Consider the following 14,912-nt stretch of genomic DNA (forward strand, 5'->3'; position numbering starts at 1 on the left):
TAGGTCACTTAAATTTTGAGGTAGCAAGTCTGATTGTATTAAAGTGAATGAATTTTGGTAAGAGTAGTATTAGATTCAGTACATTTCATTTCCCTGGAGATTATTTGGCCTTGCTCCCTCAGTTTACAAGGAAGTTTTTGCATACTAATACATGTTGTGTGTTGTCATTTAAATTTTTAACATTTTTTTATAGAATTTATATATTTAAATCACATATACTGGTAAGTTTTAATATATAAATCCACTAAGCATTTGTTTGCAACAGTCCTAAGTCAGGAGTCTTATGTTCAGTAGTTGTCGTTTGTTGATGTGGTTCATAAGTGTTTTCATTTTCTCATCACTTGGCGTCCGGCGTCATTGTTAACTTTTTACATTTGGAACTTCTTCTAGAGAACCACTGAATGGAATGGAACCAAACATGGCATGAATGTTCCTTATGAGGTGCTGGTTACTTTGTAGCGGATCCATTATCAGAGATGGCCGCCACCTGGGGGACATATTTAACATAGGACCCTAATGGAAATGCATACAAATGTCTTCATATAGAGAACAACTGAATGGAATGAAACCAAACATAGCATGAATGTTCCTTATGAGGTGCTGACCAAGTGTTGTTACTTTGTAGGCGATCCATCTTCCAAGATTGCCACCAGTGTGGGACTTAGTTTAACATAGGACCCTATGCGAAATACATACAAATGTCTTCTTTTAGAGAACCACTGAATGGAATGAAATCAAACATAGCATGAATGTTCTTTAAGAGGTGCTGACCAAGTGTTGTTACTTTGTAGCCGATCCATCTTCCAAGATGGGGGACTAAGTTTAACATAGGCCCCTATTGGAAATACAGACAAATGACTCCTTTTAGAGAACCACTGAATGGAATGAAACCAAACATAGCATTAATGTTTCTAATGAGATGTGGACCAAGTGTTGTTACTTTGTAGCCGATCCATCATCCAAGATGGCTGCCAGCAGGGGGACTTAGTTTAACATAGGACCCTATGAGAAATAGATACAAATGTCTTCTTTTAGAGAACCACTGAATGGAATGATACCAAATTCAGCATGAATGTTCTTTATGAGGTGCTGACCAAGTGTTGTTACTTTGTAGCTGTTCCACCATCCAAGATGGCTGCTAGCTGGCTCTAGTTTATACAGATTACACTGTTGGATTCCCCATTTGAAAGGTTTTACACTAGTCATTTCTGGGACCCTTTATAGCTTGCTGTTTGGTGTGAGCCAAGGCTCCGTGTTGAAGACCACACTTTGAGCTATAATGGTTTACTTTTACAAATTGTGACTTGGATGGAGAGTTGAATCATCGGCACTCATACCACATCTGCTTATATCTAATGAAATCCTCCCTTAGTTTTCAACCAAGATCCTGGAGAATTTATAAAATGTTTACATACAATTTGATTTTGTGAACCTATCATTGTTTATAAGTTGTTTACAATTATTTTGCAATGTTCAATTCAAATTACATTGCAAAGTGATATAACTCCAGTAAAACTAATACATCAGCCTGAGTTGTGAACTCACTCAAGTCATTGCTGACACACCGGTAAACCTATGATATAGAGTTCATAAACATCCTACTAGAAATATAAATATGAGACGGCTTACAATGCAATTTTATATAATTAATATTTCCAAGGGACATAACTATATTTTTTTTTAGGTGATCAGTGCTGATGTTCAAAAAGGCTCATGAACCCAGGGAGACAAGTAAGACTTAAAAGTCCCTGTATAGAAACTCCATCTGTTACTCTTCAAATAATGATTATATATTATCAAATGTGGGTCAGCAACAACAAAAATGGTACAAATTAGTATTTCAAAATAAAGGGATCCCAAAGAACTGTCAAGTGTAAATACAACATTAAAGAATATTTGAGATTTATATATTTTTAATTACTAGATGGTTAAATTTCATATCAATATAACAAGAACAAACATTCAAAAATAAAAGAACAATAAACCACAAACAAACATTTCTCAACTTTTCATTATTGATCATATTTATTTCACATTTTAAATGTCACTTATCCAATCATATATTCTTTGTAATATAATATTTTACAATTATTGACTGCACAGTAATGTAAACCAACTTATTCTATTTTGCTATTTCTACATGAATAATTCATTTTTAAGCATATGACAATTTTCAAAAACAATATAAAGTCAATGTTTCCTCTGTTAAATGAGTTAGCCTACATATCTAAAGTCATGTATTTACTTTTAATTAGCTTCCAATAAGCTTTTATAACACAATTCGGAGGGGAAAAAATCAAAATTGATTCTTCTTTGAAATTTCTTAAATTGAATTCTGTATACATTTCAAAATACAGGAGTTTGAATTAACTGTTTATAATTTTATTTACTAATTTAAAACCTAATTTTCATCAAATTTTATTTATGAAAAAAAACAATTAAGATTCCTATAAAAATAATGTGTGATAAGAAGGTGATTAATGATCGCCACCTGGACCTTCAGTTATACTAGCTTTAATAATATGTGAAATAACATTCAGTCTGTTACACAGTAACTCTTTCTGCTTCAGGAGACTTTCTTCTAGTTGCTTGGCCTGCTCAATCATCTTATCTAATCGTGTTGGACACAAATTCTCAAAGTTTTCACTTTCACTAAAAAGAAAATCAACATTGCTTTGAAAATAAAGGTTTAATTTGTTTTCGAATAACTAATGTAATAACCTATTTCAATAATAAAACATTTCCTTTTGAACTTTCCTGAACGATTAAAATAAAAGAATTTTTGTTCTCAGTTGTTCTATTATTGAGATGTCAAACACTATGGTTTCAACCGACCAATCAAATCAGACTTTGATTGGACATACAATATATGAACTTATAATCTTTCATGTTCATTTCCAAGTTATATAGACAGATCAAGTCCTATTAGGTGTCAGACCACCAATTACTCCCTCAAATTTAGAACGTATGTAAAAGTAGCCCTACTCTGACACAAAATACTGCTTTTGATGTCCTTGTTTACTAAAACTAACCAATAAATTTGCAAAAAGGAAACTTTTGGTGACAGAGAAATATATTTAGACCATATTGAGTCAAGTCTATGAGTTTGCATTAAGAATTGAAGATTAATGCGCTCCACAGTATACTAATTTAAGATTTCCAGAAAACCAGGAGTTATTTTTGGAGTACCTCTTTTTGAAGGTCAGTCTTTTTCTTTGAAGGCTTTAAATGTATATTGACATGTAGAAAGCTGATACATGTACAATTCAGGATATACCTGGTTTCTATGAAGTTAAAGTTAAGGTAAAATATTTAGAAAGCTGTGAAAATTGCAAAATTTGGTTGAACAGATAGGAATATTTAATTGGTGGTCTGACACCTATAAGCTCAAACTGCAGATAAACAGAACCTTTAAGAGAATGCCTAAAATTGTCTCAATTCAAATTTATGAATCAACATTCTTTATGTAATATTATGTGTTTAGCAAGTTGTACAGCTTTCAACTAAAACAAGGACAAATGTATGTTTCAAGTATTTTTTTTAACTTAAAAAGTTAATATTGATTCTCCCATTAGAAGCATTATTGTTTATATCTTTGTCCTTGGTCTATATTGATAGTTGTCGTATTGGTGAGCATACGGTACCATATCCCCTTATTTTTATAAAACTCAAAAACACCATAATGATCTATGGTGAGCTCAACTAGCATGGTAGTTTGTGGATCAAAATAATTTGTATGAGTAAATAGATATGTCTTCTAACTTTGTGAGTTTGCATGTTAAAAAAACCTCAGTGTCCGTCTTCTTGAACAATATTTTCATTCTTATACATCATTTGTATCAATTGAATTTACAAGATGTAGACATTACCTAAAAGTTTCAGCCCATTGGTTATGTAGCATTTTACTATCTTGTCCAAGATCTGAAAGTAAACATGATAACCATATTTTAAAACAAATTATCCATTTATGTTTTTTTTATATTGATATATATATATATATTATTTTCTTAATTATGCACAAAGAGTTCAAAGAGTGATTTTAAAGTTTGTTCTCATCTTTTCATATCTTACTGTTAAAGAAAGACCTATTCCCCTCCCTCCCCGGCCCCTTCCCCACCCTTTTTCCACTGACATTTTTTATATAAATTAATCTTCAAGTCTAAATTTCGTAATATATTGCTATACAAAATATAAATAGATCTTTATAAAACCAAAACTAAAAGTTTAATTTTTCATCACTACAGTTTAAATTTTAGACTCTAATTATTTTTTGTGCAGGACCCTGATAATTGGTGCTTTTATGAGAAATTTAAGTTGCATATAATTTTCATCAATATATTCATTGTTTAAACCTGTGGAACATAATTGAACATTTTTAATTACATTTTATTAAATTTAATTTCAGTTAAAACTCAATAATTTTAATGAATATTCCCTTTATTATATATTAATATTTCAAATATTTATGAATATAGTAATAAGCAAATATTTCCACAATTTTTTCATCTGTTTTGTATTAAATACAATTTCAGGTTACACACGACAGAAAATCAAATATTTATCGTAGATGTTTGATTTAACAGTGTGAACTATCGAGGCAACAAGACAAATTTTCAAAAGCATTTGGAAGGGAGAAGACCAAATTTTAAACTTTTCCAAAAGGCATAAATATATTTCTAACTATATGAAGAATTGCTATATATGTCCATACTTTTTGTATCATGATCTAAAAGTAATTTATTTAATCGATTTGCCGAAAGCCCCTGCGCATTTCTATACATTTTACTTGGGCATGATACGGGTGATGTGTGACATCGCCAAAGTCATGTGATGACTGCTATAGTTGGATATGTTACCTTGTACAAGTTCTGCCATACACATCATTGACCTGTCTTTGGGATCTTCATTAAACTGAGACAGACCTTGTAGAGATGGTTCACAGTCTTTGGGATCTTCATTAAACTGTGACAGACCTTGTAGAGATGGCTCACAGTGAATATCCTCTGCTTCATACTGTTCTTGGTACTCAGATTCTGCCTCAAGTTCTGAACCTATAATGACAAAGTGCAAAGTGACTGTTTCCATGTCTTGGTTACATGTCTGTTACAAGTTTGTGATATATTTTATACATATTCTATCAAGATTTATAGCTCTGATTTGAAAGTATCATTCCTCTGTTAAGTATTGTATTTTATGGCTCATCAAAATTCTGTTTTCCAATTCAATAAATTAATAAAAATGATAATATTCTGAGAGTATGATTTGTTCAGAAAAACATGACACAACTGTTAAATAAGTGTTCCTGCTATAAAATAAGTGTTTCCATATCAGTTTTATTGTTGGCAGGCATTTTCAAAAATGAATGCTTCTCAATAAGAGTTATCTTATGTCATGATTGAGGTAATGATGATTGTATAAGTATTTGATTTACATCCTTTAGCCGCATCACTAATGCATATATTTTGTGCATCATAAAAAAAAAGGAAATTCCTGAAATTCTATATAATTTATATTAATTTGTATTAATTTGAGGCAACAGGAATAGATGGCATATCAGTTAAGGTTCTAAAACTAGCACAACCAGTTATCACAAAACCAATAACTGAACTGATAAACAAGACTATTAAATCAGCCACTTTTCCAGACAAATTAAAAGAGGCACAAGTTGTACCATTGCATAAAAAGAACAATGTACTTGATGTGGGCAACTATAGACCAGTAAGTATACTTCCAGCAGTTTCAAAATTTTTTGAACGAGCAATTTACAACCAGCTAGTTGAATACTTCAATACACACTTTCATCCATACTTATCTGCATTTCGACCAAAATATGGATGTCAAACTACTCTACTCAGGATTATAGAGGACTGGAAAATGGCACTTGATCAAAATAAGTTTATTGGCTCAATTCTAATGGATCTATCTAAGGCTTTCGATTGTCTCCCTCACGATCTTCTACTGCTTAAGCTTGAAGCATATGGTCTTTCAACTTCCTCATTAAAACTCATTAAAAATTACTTATCTAACAGGAAACAATGTGTTTGAGTTGGCTCTAGTCTGAGCAATTGGCAAAACATATACAAAGGAGTACCACAAGGTTCTATTCTAGGTCCTATACTGTTTAACATCTTCATTAATGACATATTTCACTTCACCACAAACAGTTCACTCTACAATTATGCTGATGACAACACATTATCTTATGCAAATAGAGATATAGACACCGTTATCTCCACACTTGAAAAAGACAGTTTGGCTCTAATAGAATGGTTTTCTTCCAATCAAATGAAGGCAAACCCTGAAAAATTTCAAGCTTTGGCAATTGGCAAAAAAACAATGGGCAAAAACATTACATTTGATCTAGCAGGTAACAAAATAAAATGTGAAAAAGAGGTCAAACTATTAGGCATCACCATTGACTTTGAACTAAATTTCAACACGCATATATCAAACATCTGCAAAAAAGTATCCAGACAACTAAATGTATTAAAAAGACTTGGCAAATACTTAAACAAACTTGGAAAATTAACAATATATCACTCCTTTATCATGTCAAACTTTAATTTCTGTTCATTGTCCTGGCATTTCTGCAGCGAGGCCAACACTAAAAAAATTGAAAAAGTACAAGAAAGAGCACTTCGCTTCATTTACCAGGATCACAACAGCACATATGAAGACTTACTTTTAAAATCAAAAATGCCATCACTTAAAGTAAGACGCCTAAGAACCATGGCAATAGAGGTCTTTAGAACACTCAATCATGAAAATCCAGTATACCTCCATGACCTTATAAATATTAAAAAAACAAAATATTCTTTCAGATACCAAAATTTAGCTGAAATACCAGACGTAAGAACAACAAGGTATGGCTTGAAATCTTTCAGATATTCTGCTGCCAAACTATGGAATGAGTTGCCAAACCACTTTAGAACTGAAACATCTTTTACCCAATTCAAGAGTCTAATAAACTCATGGAATGGCAACTCATGCCATTGCAATGCATGTGCATAGTTTTATATATTTTATGTTATAGCTTGAAATATAATAGTGCTGCTTCTTGTGAATGTTTGCTAAGCTTTTTATAATTTGTGAATGCTGTGCTTTAGTTTTTATGTTTGCTTTTAGTGCTTATGCATGTGTATAATATAGTATTTAATAGTGCAGCCTAAATGTGCATGAAATGTATGTTCTATGTCTTTTATGTTTTAATATTTGTATTGTGTATTATTGTTATGTAAATGTATGCGTTTGTCGGTTATAAAAGCTCAGAGAGCTTATGTTTATTTGTTATATGACATGCCGACTATAAATAAAGCTTTGAATTGAATTGAATTGGAGATAATCTCTAATCTAATAGTGGTTTTTGTAAAGTTCCATGTTTTTTTAGATGACTTAAGTCAATTCTGCAAAATTTCACTGATACACATTGAACATAAATCGACTAATGATTTAAATTTATATTTTACCTGACTTTTGATGAGGTGTACATTTCAAACAAATATATATAGATTTACCTTCTTGTGCATCATGTTTCTGTTGTCCATGTTGACTCGAGGTCAAAGGTATGTCCGGAGTAGCTGGACATAAAAACCCATCTTTCTATTAAAGAAATTACAACCAATATTATACTGTTTTAATAAAATAGCTTACATCAAATTGAGATGAAAGGTTACATCATTTAAAAATTGCAGATTGTAAAAAATAAAAATATTCTTTCATTTTAGTTATTATTGGATTTCCAATCAGAGTACTACTGGTAGGATTTGTAATAAACATATCATCCTAATTTAAAACTTTAAAGGCAGAAATATATAGTGATTACAAACATAATAAAGAACTGCGCCATGAGCTTATTATATCTTCAAAAATAAAGTTCCATATCCTCAATGTGATATCACAAAATTTATAAAAAAGTAAATAAAGGGAGGTTATTTTAATAGATAATCCAGTCACCAAAGTTTCATGAAAACTGCTCCAAGCACCTTTGAGTTATTGTCCATAAACTGTAAAAATCCCCCCATTTTAATGAATAAAACCCCATAACTTGGGAATGCAAAAGCTAAAATTTATAAAAATCAAAACATGTTAAAGCAAATGTTTGTGAATAAATGACATGCTCTGATAGGCATATAGTACCATAATACAACATAAAAAAAGAGTTAATATAAAAGATTGCCAATGAGACATCTCTCCAAAAGAGACCAAAATGACATAGGAATTAACAAAGCCCATCCCTCATAGTCAGCTTTAACGAAAAACAAATATGTTACACATAAACAAACGACAGCCACATAATTACAGGCTCCTGACTTGGGACAGTCACATACATACAGAATGTGGATGGGTTAAACATGTTAGTGATCCCCCCCCCCCCCTCTAACCTGGAACAGTGGTGTAACAGTACAAAATAAAGTTATTATTACATCAATCTTTCTTTTCTTTGGAGAAATTGAATCTTCAGTAATAAAGTCCTCTCCAAATGATAGTTCACTGAAAAATAACAAAAAATTAAAATTCATGAAATAAATGCAATTTTCTAAAAGAGCTCACTCAAGACCCTAGAAATTAAACCTTGACTATTGACCTTATCAAACTGTAAAGAGCCTGTGTTGCCCATCTATGGTATGTGCATCTGGGGACACTCCAACATTATGAATTTGAATAGATTTCATAACAAGTTTCATATATATCTAGTTTTGCTGTTAATTTTTCTGTTATTAAACATTTTCTCTCCACCTCTTGCTATTTGACCAACCCAGGAAATGTAATAACAAATGTCATTTAAGGTCATCCACTCCTATAAAAGTCTACTGTAGATTTTGGCAATATTTGACTTATTTATAAGTAAATCTTGTCTTGCTGATCATTTTGTGCTATTTAAGACATTCAAGGTAAGTGGTAGATATGCAAAAAAATAGGTACTCCTTCAATCCATCTGATCAATAAATTTACATATTTCAAACAATAAACAGTTGGCTAACTTGAATAAGTATATAATTCTGTTTCCTATATCACACATTGTTAAAAAATGTCCCAACTCTTTTTTTGATCCAAAATAATGTTTTGTTCAACACTAACTTATTTTTTTGTAAGTTGCCAAAACTAATACTTATATCATCCCCATTGTTTCCAAAATTGGGTACTTAACATACCACTCAGGTTCATATGGGGTGTTGTTGTAGCTACAGACTGTGTCCTCCTCAGACTGCTCAAATTGTTGGCAAGAATTCTAAAATGAAAAAAATTATATGCCTTAGCAATTTTTGTGTTCTTCCCTCGTTTAAAATGAAACAAGTTATAAAATAAATGAATAGTTATTTTTTCTTGTGTATAACTCAAAGGCATTTAAGTTAATTGCTCATCTTGTACTTGAGAAATCTAAAATTTATATAGTTACTATCTTTTTAACCTTCACCCTGATTTGCTTGTGTATATATATATAACTCGTCTAAACATCAACCCAACAATGTTAGATCTGTAAATTTGTTTTCGCAAATTTTTTGTTCTTCCCTTGCCAGGATTCGAACCCATGCTACTGAGATATTGTGACACCAAATCAATATTTGTTATTAAAATAAAATTTTACAACGATATTGATAATTGATACAAAAATCTACTCTGATTGGCAAAACAAAAGAAGTTGAAGGGAAACACAAGGCCATGATTGATATTTCCATTTTATCTTGTATACTTTATGCAAATAAATGTAGATGACAACTTATAAACATATTGGCTAATAATAAAACACTGAAAAGGTAATACAAAAAAGATTTCAGGATTTTATTTTTTTCTTAAAATTTTCAAATTTATTGGTTCATTATTTTCTTTAAAAAATTATCCTCAATGGTCAAGACTTTTGAAACATGCAATAATAATAAAATACATTTATATTATATAAAATCACTGTAAAAGACCATTAGCTGTCAAATTCATGTCACTAATTTGACTCAAATTGTCATGTTTGATGTAAAACATATATCCAAATTAAAGAAGTCTAAAAACTATTACCAATGCATGGACTCAATAATAATTATCAGCATTTTTTGTGTATTTAAGGTGGTACCCAACACCTTCTCTAAAATTAGTTTTGCTCGTTTAATTTTCATAAAATTTTGACAAAGTATTTACTTTGACTCTTTGACAAAAATATAAAAATTTCAAAGAATTTGAACCAACCATTTTATCAGAAAAATTACACTGGTTATATAGCAGTTTGACAAACACTAATTTTGATCATTGAGAAGCTTCATATTCCCTTAAGGGGTAAATTCAGTAAATAAATATACGTCATCAGGGACAGCCCATTTAGGGGAGAGCTTTCTGTCTAAAAGTGAAGTCATGTGCTCTTCTGATTGGTAGATAATGTTTGTTTTAAATGTTTTTTGGTAGATGGATCAAAACTAGAGTTGAAAAAAAATAAATAATAAATGCTGAATGCTTCTCTAAAATTAGTTTTGCTCGTTTAATTTTCATAAAATTTTGACAAAGTATTTACTTTGACTCTTTGACAAAAATATAAAAATTTCAAAGAATTTGAACCAACCATTTTATCAGAAAAATTACACTGGTTATATAGCAGTTTGACAAACACTAATTTTGATCATTGAGAAGCTTCATATTCCCTTAAGGGGTAAATTCAGTAAATAAATATACGTCATCAGGGACAGCCCATTTAGGGGAGAGCTTTCTGTCTAAAAGTGAAGTCATGTGCTCTTCTGATTGGTAGATAATGTTTGTTTTAAATGTTTTTTGGTAGATGGATCAAAACTAGAGTTGAAAAAAAATAAATAATAAATGCTGAATGTACTAATTTTTTTCTCTACAGGGTTGAAAATTAATGGGGGTCAGTATAGGAATTCAGTGTGAATCTACATTGTTTGTAAACAAGGCCATGTGAATGCCCAAAAATGCTGCATGACCCTATGTTTTTATTGTTGCAAAAGATAGGGCTCTACATTTGTACTTTCATGAGAATGATATATGAAAGTTTTTAATTTCTAAAGGTAAATCAGGTATAAATTTATTTCCACACATAGATTAGCATTAAAGTCAATGGGAGATTTTTTACTGAATTTAACCCTATAGGAAAATATGCACCTTTTTACTGTACTTGTTCAAGGCCACACAATAATCACAAAACTCATTTCCTGTAAATGTTAATGTTATGGAGGTATTTTGGAACCATTTGAAGCTGTTTTTTACACAAATTTCTATCTTTAACTGCGGCTATCCAGGATGCACTCAGTGTACTGTGAGAGAAGCATGAAGTATATGGTAAAAATCAGTTTTTGTGTCCAGATTGAAAGAAACAATAGAAATTACACTTGAGAGTTATGATATCAATCAAAGGCATAAATATTCTCCCCATTTACATCACATTTTGCACATATTTCTCCTCATAATGTATAAAATCAAATGAAAAAGTAGAACAAGTGGTAAATAAGCACTTTTCTAGTATTTTAACACTGGAATAATCTGACCGCATGAAGATATTCATTTATTTTTACATAATGCATTGCGTTTCTTTATTTAAAGAATATACTAGACAACTTTTCATGATTACATGTCCTTCATTTATGAAACAAGTGTTGAAATGTTTGAAATTGGATTTTTATGTTAAATAATTGCTTTTAAATATTCTAAATTGTTACTTCAATCTCCCAAATGTAAAGTTTGGTCATACCTAATCTTATTTTTTCATATTTGGCACTTTTTTCTACTTCAGTTCTGGCTGTCTAGTTTTGGCGAAGAACCCATCCTGATGTTGGGGTAACAGGAATTTCTGCAGAGTGATTGTCAATGACATTTTGTGAAATTTACAAGTAATTAAAACACAGATTTAGTATAATGAAACATAATTGTTGTTTTCTTTGGTATGAAACTGCTTAAAAAAGCCTTTGAAAAGTCTTTTTGTGGTCTTTTCATGGTATTTAATCAAAAACTTCCATACAAGGAAAAAACTAACTAAGAGTACACCAAGACTTTAGTTTCTAGATGTACTTGCAATACTGGTCAAAGCAAACACAAAAAAAACAATTCATATTTATTAAACATAGTATTTTACACCATTCTTTTATAAACAGTCAATGCGCAACTTTATATACCAAATATACATTGGCCGCAGTATGGGCTGTAGTATAAATTTTGCTCTATCTTTACAAATTCAGCATTTATGAAGGTTGTATTGAAACTGGAACTTGAAAATTAGATACATTACATGTTTGTTACAAAAAAAAATGGAATAGAAGTAAAAAAGTCCCTTATAGGGGTAAATTCAGTAAATAAATATACGTCATCAGGGACCGCCCATTTAGGGGAGAGCTTTCTGTCTAAAAGTGAAGTCATGTGCTCTTCTGATTGGTAGATAATGTTTGTTATAAATATTTTTTGGTAGATGGATCAAAACTAGAGTTGAAAATAAATAAATAATAAATGCTGAATGTACTAATTTATTTCTCTACAGGGTTGAAAAGTAATGGGGGTCAGTATAGGAATTCAGTGCGAATCTACATTGTTTGTAAACAAGGCCATGTGAATGCCCAAAAATGCTGCATGACCCTATGTTTTTATTGTTGCAAAAGATAGGGCTACATTTGTACTTTCATGAATGATATATGAAAGTTTTTAATTTCTAAAGGTAAATCAGGTATAAATTTATTTCCACTCATAGATTAGCATTAAAGTCAAAGGGAGATTTTTTACTTAACAACGCAATGTGATTAAAACGTTTAGCTGGTTTTACAGAGTAATCTCCCTGTAGTGTTAGGTACCACCTTAAGTCTAGACACCCATATAATAAACCATTGAATTGAGATGACAAACAAAGAGGGCAGATCTTCATTTAACTGGATATAAACATAAATATAAATAGATATAGCTACCAGCATGCAATTGGATTTTTCTAGTTCTGCTTGATTTCATGTTATTGTGTCAATAGTATGTGAGTCAATCAGTAATCGTTTTAACCTGTATAAATACGCATTTTTTTTGTGGTTCTAATCAGTAAACTAAATGGTTCATCCTTGTTTCCTTTTCAATGTTGATTGATTGATTGATTGTTGGTTGCTTAACGTCCAGTGGCAAATATTTCATGCATATTCAGGACGAGAACAAGTTCACAATAAATGTTGATGTTCTTTACCTATTTAAATAGCTGAACAAGACTTTACATGCCTAATCTATCTCCAGCTAAGTGGTTCAATTGAAGTTCACATGAATATGTATTTACATGAGGTCCAATTATTCACTTGCAAGTCAATAATACATCAGCAATGTTTTTTTAGCTTATTTTGACCAATTTTGGCACCAAAAAAACTGCTTATAGAGAAATATTATATCAAAATTCCACTTTTATTAATAATTGATACTTGAATCTAAAAGAATTTGTCCTTTTAATTTTTGTCTAACTCATGTAGCTTATGTCCTTTAAAAGACAAATCTTAATTTCAGCTCTAAAGAACTTGGCTATTAAGGAAAAAATGAGAGATATTTATGAATAATGATTCCCCAGTAATGACATATCATAAAAGTATTTGATAATGAATGGCCGTGCAAAAATGATGAAATGATTGAGGGGGCATCCTCCATATAGAGCAGTTGCATATATCATATGATAAATGCATAGACATTTAAATGAATCACCCCAAATGTTAGCTTGTCAGGTCCCTATCCCTATTTCAAAATCCTAGACCCCACCTGACTGGGTACTTTTAATAATTGATAACCATTTTAAAACTTAAGACAAATAAACTAAAAATGGAGTTTAGATGATGTTGGGGCAAAATTAGTAAGAACATAGGAATATCCAGATAAGGTTTCATGAAATCATATAAACACCTCCAACTCCACCTCCCACTGACTATTAACAGCTGTCACTTTAGTTCTGTAAGTCTTCTGATTTCAAAATTACAAAAATGAAGTTTCAACTTTCAGGTAAATGAAATAAAAAAAAATTGTAATTGGCCTATAATTTATTACTGTAACTGACACACGCAATAAGCAAAGATCGTAGATACAGTATATACTACGAATTATCATATAAATTTATACACGATACTTGTCGATAGAAAGATGGTTCATTTATTTTATTTGGTCAGCAAAAATATACAGAACAAAAACATGTGAAAAACTAAATAAATTATGGGTCAAGTATGGTAGATTTGGTGTTGGTGCAAAGAAAGGACCATTTTTTCAATGTGCGTGTCCACGAACAGTCTTCATACTTAACCACTGGCTTTTCTACAAATTACAATCCAACTGGATCATATTCACTGTACAATATTCCTGCACATGCACACAGTTGCTTATCCGTGCTACACTACAAAAGTAGTGGTACTCCAGATAGTGGAGGAAAGAATAGAGAAGAAGAACTGGCAACACAAATTCACAATCCAACTAAAATTGTTAAAAATTGAGCTTCGGGCTGGTGGACTCAAAAATTAATCGTTAAGGCTGCACTAAAAATAAAATGTTTGTCCTGTTTATTCTGTTCAAACCTGTTCAAGAGACATATATATGCTTTATACCGCGTACGTCGTCAACAGTTCTTCAGACAGATAACAGAAGAAACTTTCACACCAAACGGAACTTTAAATTGAAGAGCTAAAATTATCTCCCTTCAAACAGTCACACTAAAAACTCGAAAACGTTTAACCACTATCCACTTGCGTTTGTTCAAGTGAAATCATACTTTGTTCGTTTAGTTTTGTTCTTAATCGACCGTCATCGTCCGAAATAAAAAAAAAATGGCCAAGTTGTGGCAACTTAAAAGTACGAAGCTGAAAGGTTTTACAGCGCAGTACTTAAGGATGTTCGCTACTCTGTTTAAAAATAACAAGCTTTTTAAAAGACTGTTATAAATTGATAGAATATAAATAATGAAACTAAAAAAGCAGAAAAAAACAAACAGTTTA

General features: G+C 31.0%; 1 protein-coding gene across 2 annotated transcripts; it reads right to left on the bottom strand.

Moving 5' to 3' along the window:
• Nucleotides 1-1,895: 1,895 nt before the first annotated feature.
• On the bottom strand, nucleotides 1,896-14,633 carry LOC139513499 (uncharacterized). 2 transcript variants are annotated; one of them, XM_071302081.1, is made up of 8 exons: nucleotides 14,496-14,633; nucleotides 9,153-9,229; nucleotides 8,424-8,490; nucleotides 7,515-7,599; nucleotides 4,974-5,051; nucleotides 4,857-4,922; nucleotides 3,870-3,921; nucleotides 2,469-2,652 (listed from the first exon to the last, which is right to left on the bottom strand). In XM_071302081.1, the coding sequence occupies exons 1-8, from the start codon at nucleotides 14,508-14,510 to the stop codon at nucleotides 2,478-2,480; spliced, it is 615 nt and encodes a 204-aa protein (XP_071158182.1). In that variant the 5' UTR covers nucleotides 14,511-14,633; the 3' UTR covers nucleotides 2,469-2,477. The 2 variants fall into 2 exon arrangements, with proteins under 2 accessions (XP_071158181.1, XP_071158182.1); XM_071302080.1 differs by having other exon boundaries at nucleotides 1,896-2,652; nucleotides 4,857-5,051.
• Nucleotides 14,634-14,912: the final 279 nt, after the last annotated feature.

This window comes from Mytilus edulis, chromosome 2, assembly GCF_963676685.1.
Source record: "Mytilus edulis chromosome 2, xbMytEdul2.2, whole genome shotgun sequence".
In the NCBI taxonomy this organism is placed as follows: Eukaryota; Metazoa; Mollusca; class Bivalvia; order Mytilida; family Mytilidae; genus Mytilus; species Mytilus edulis.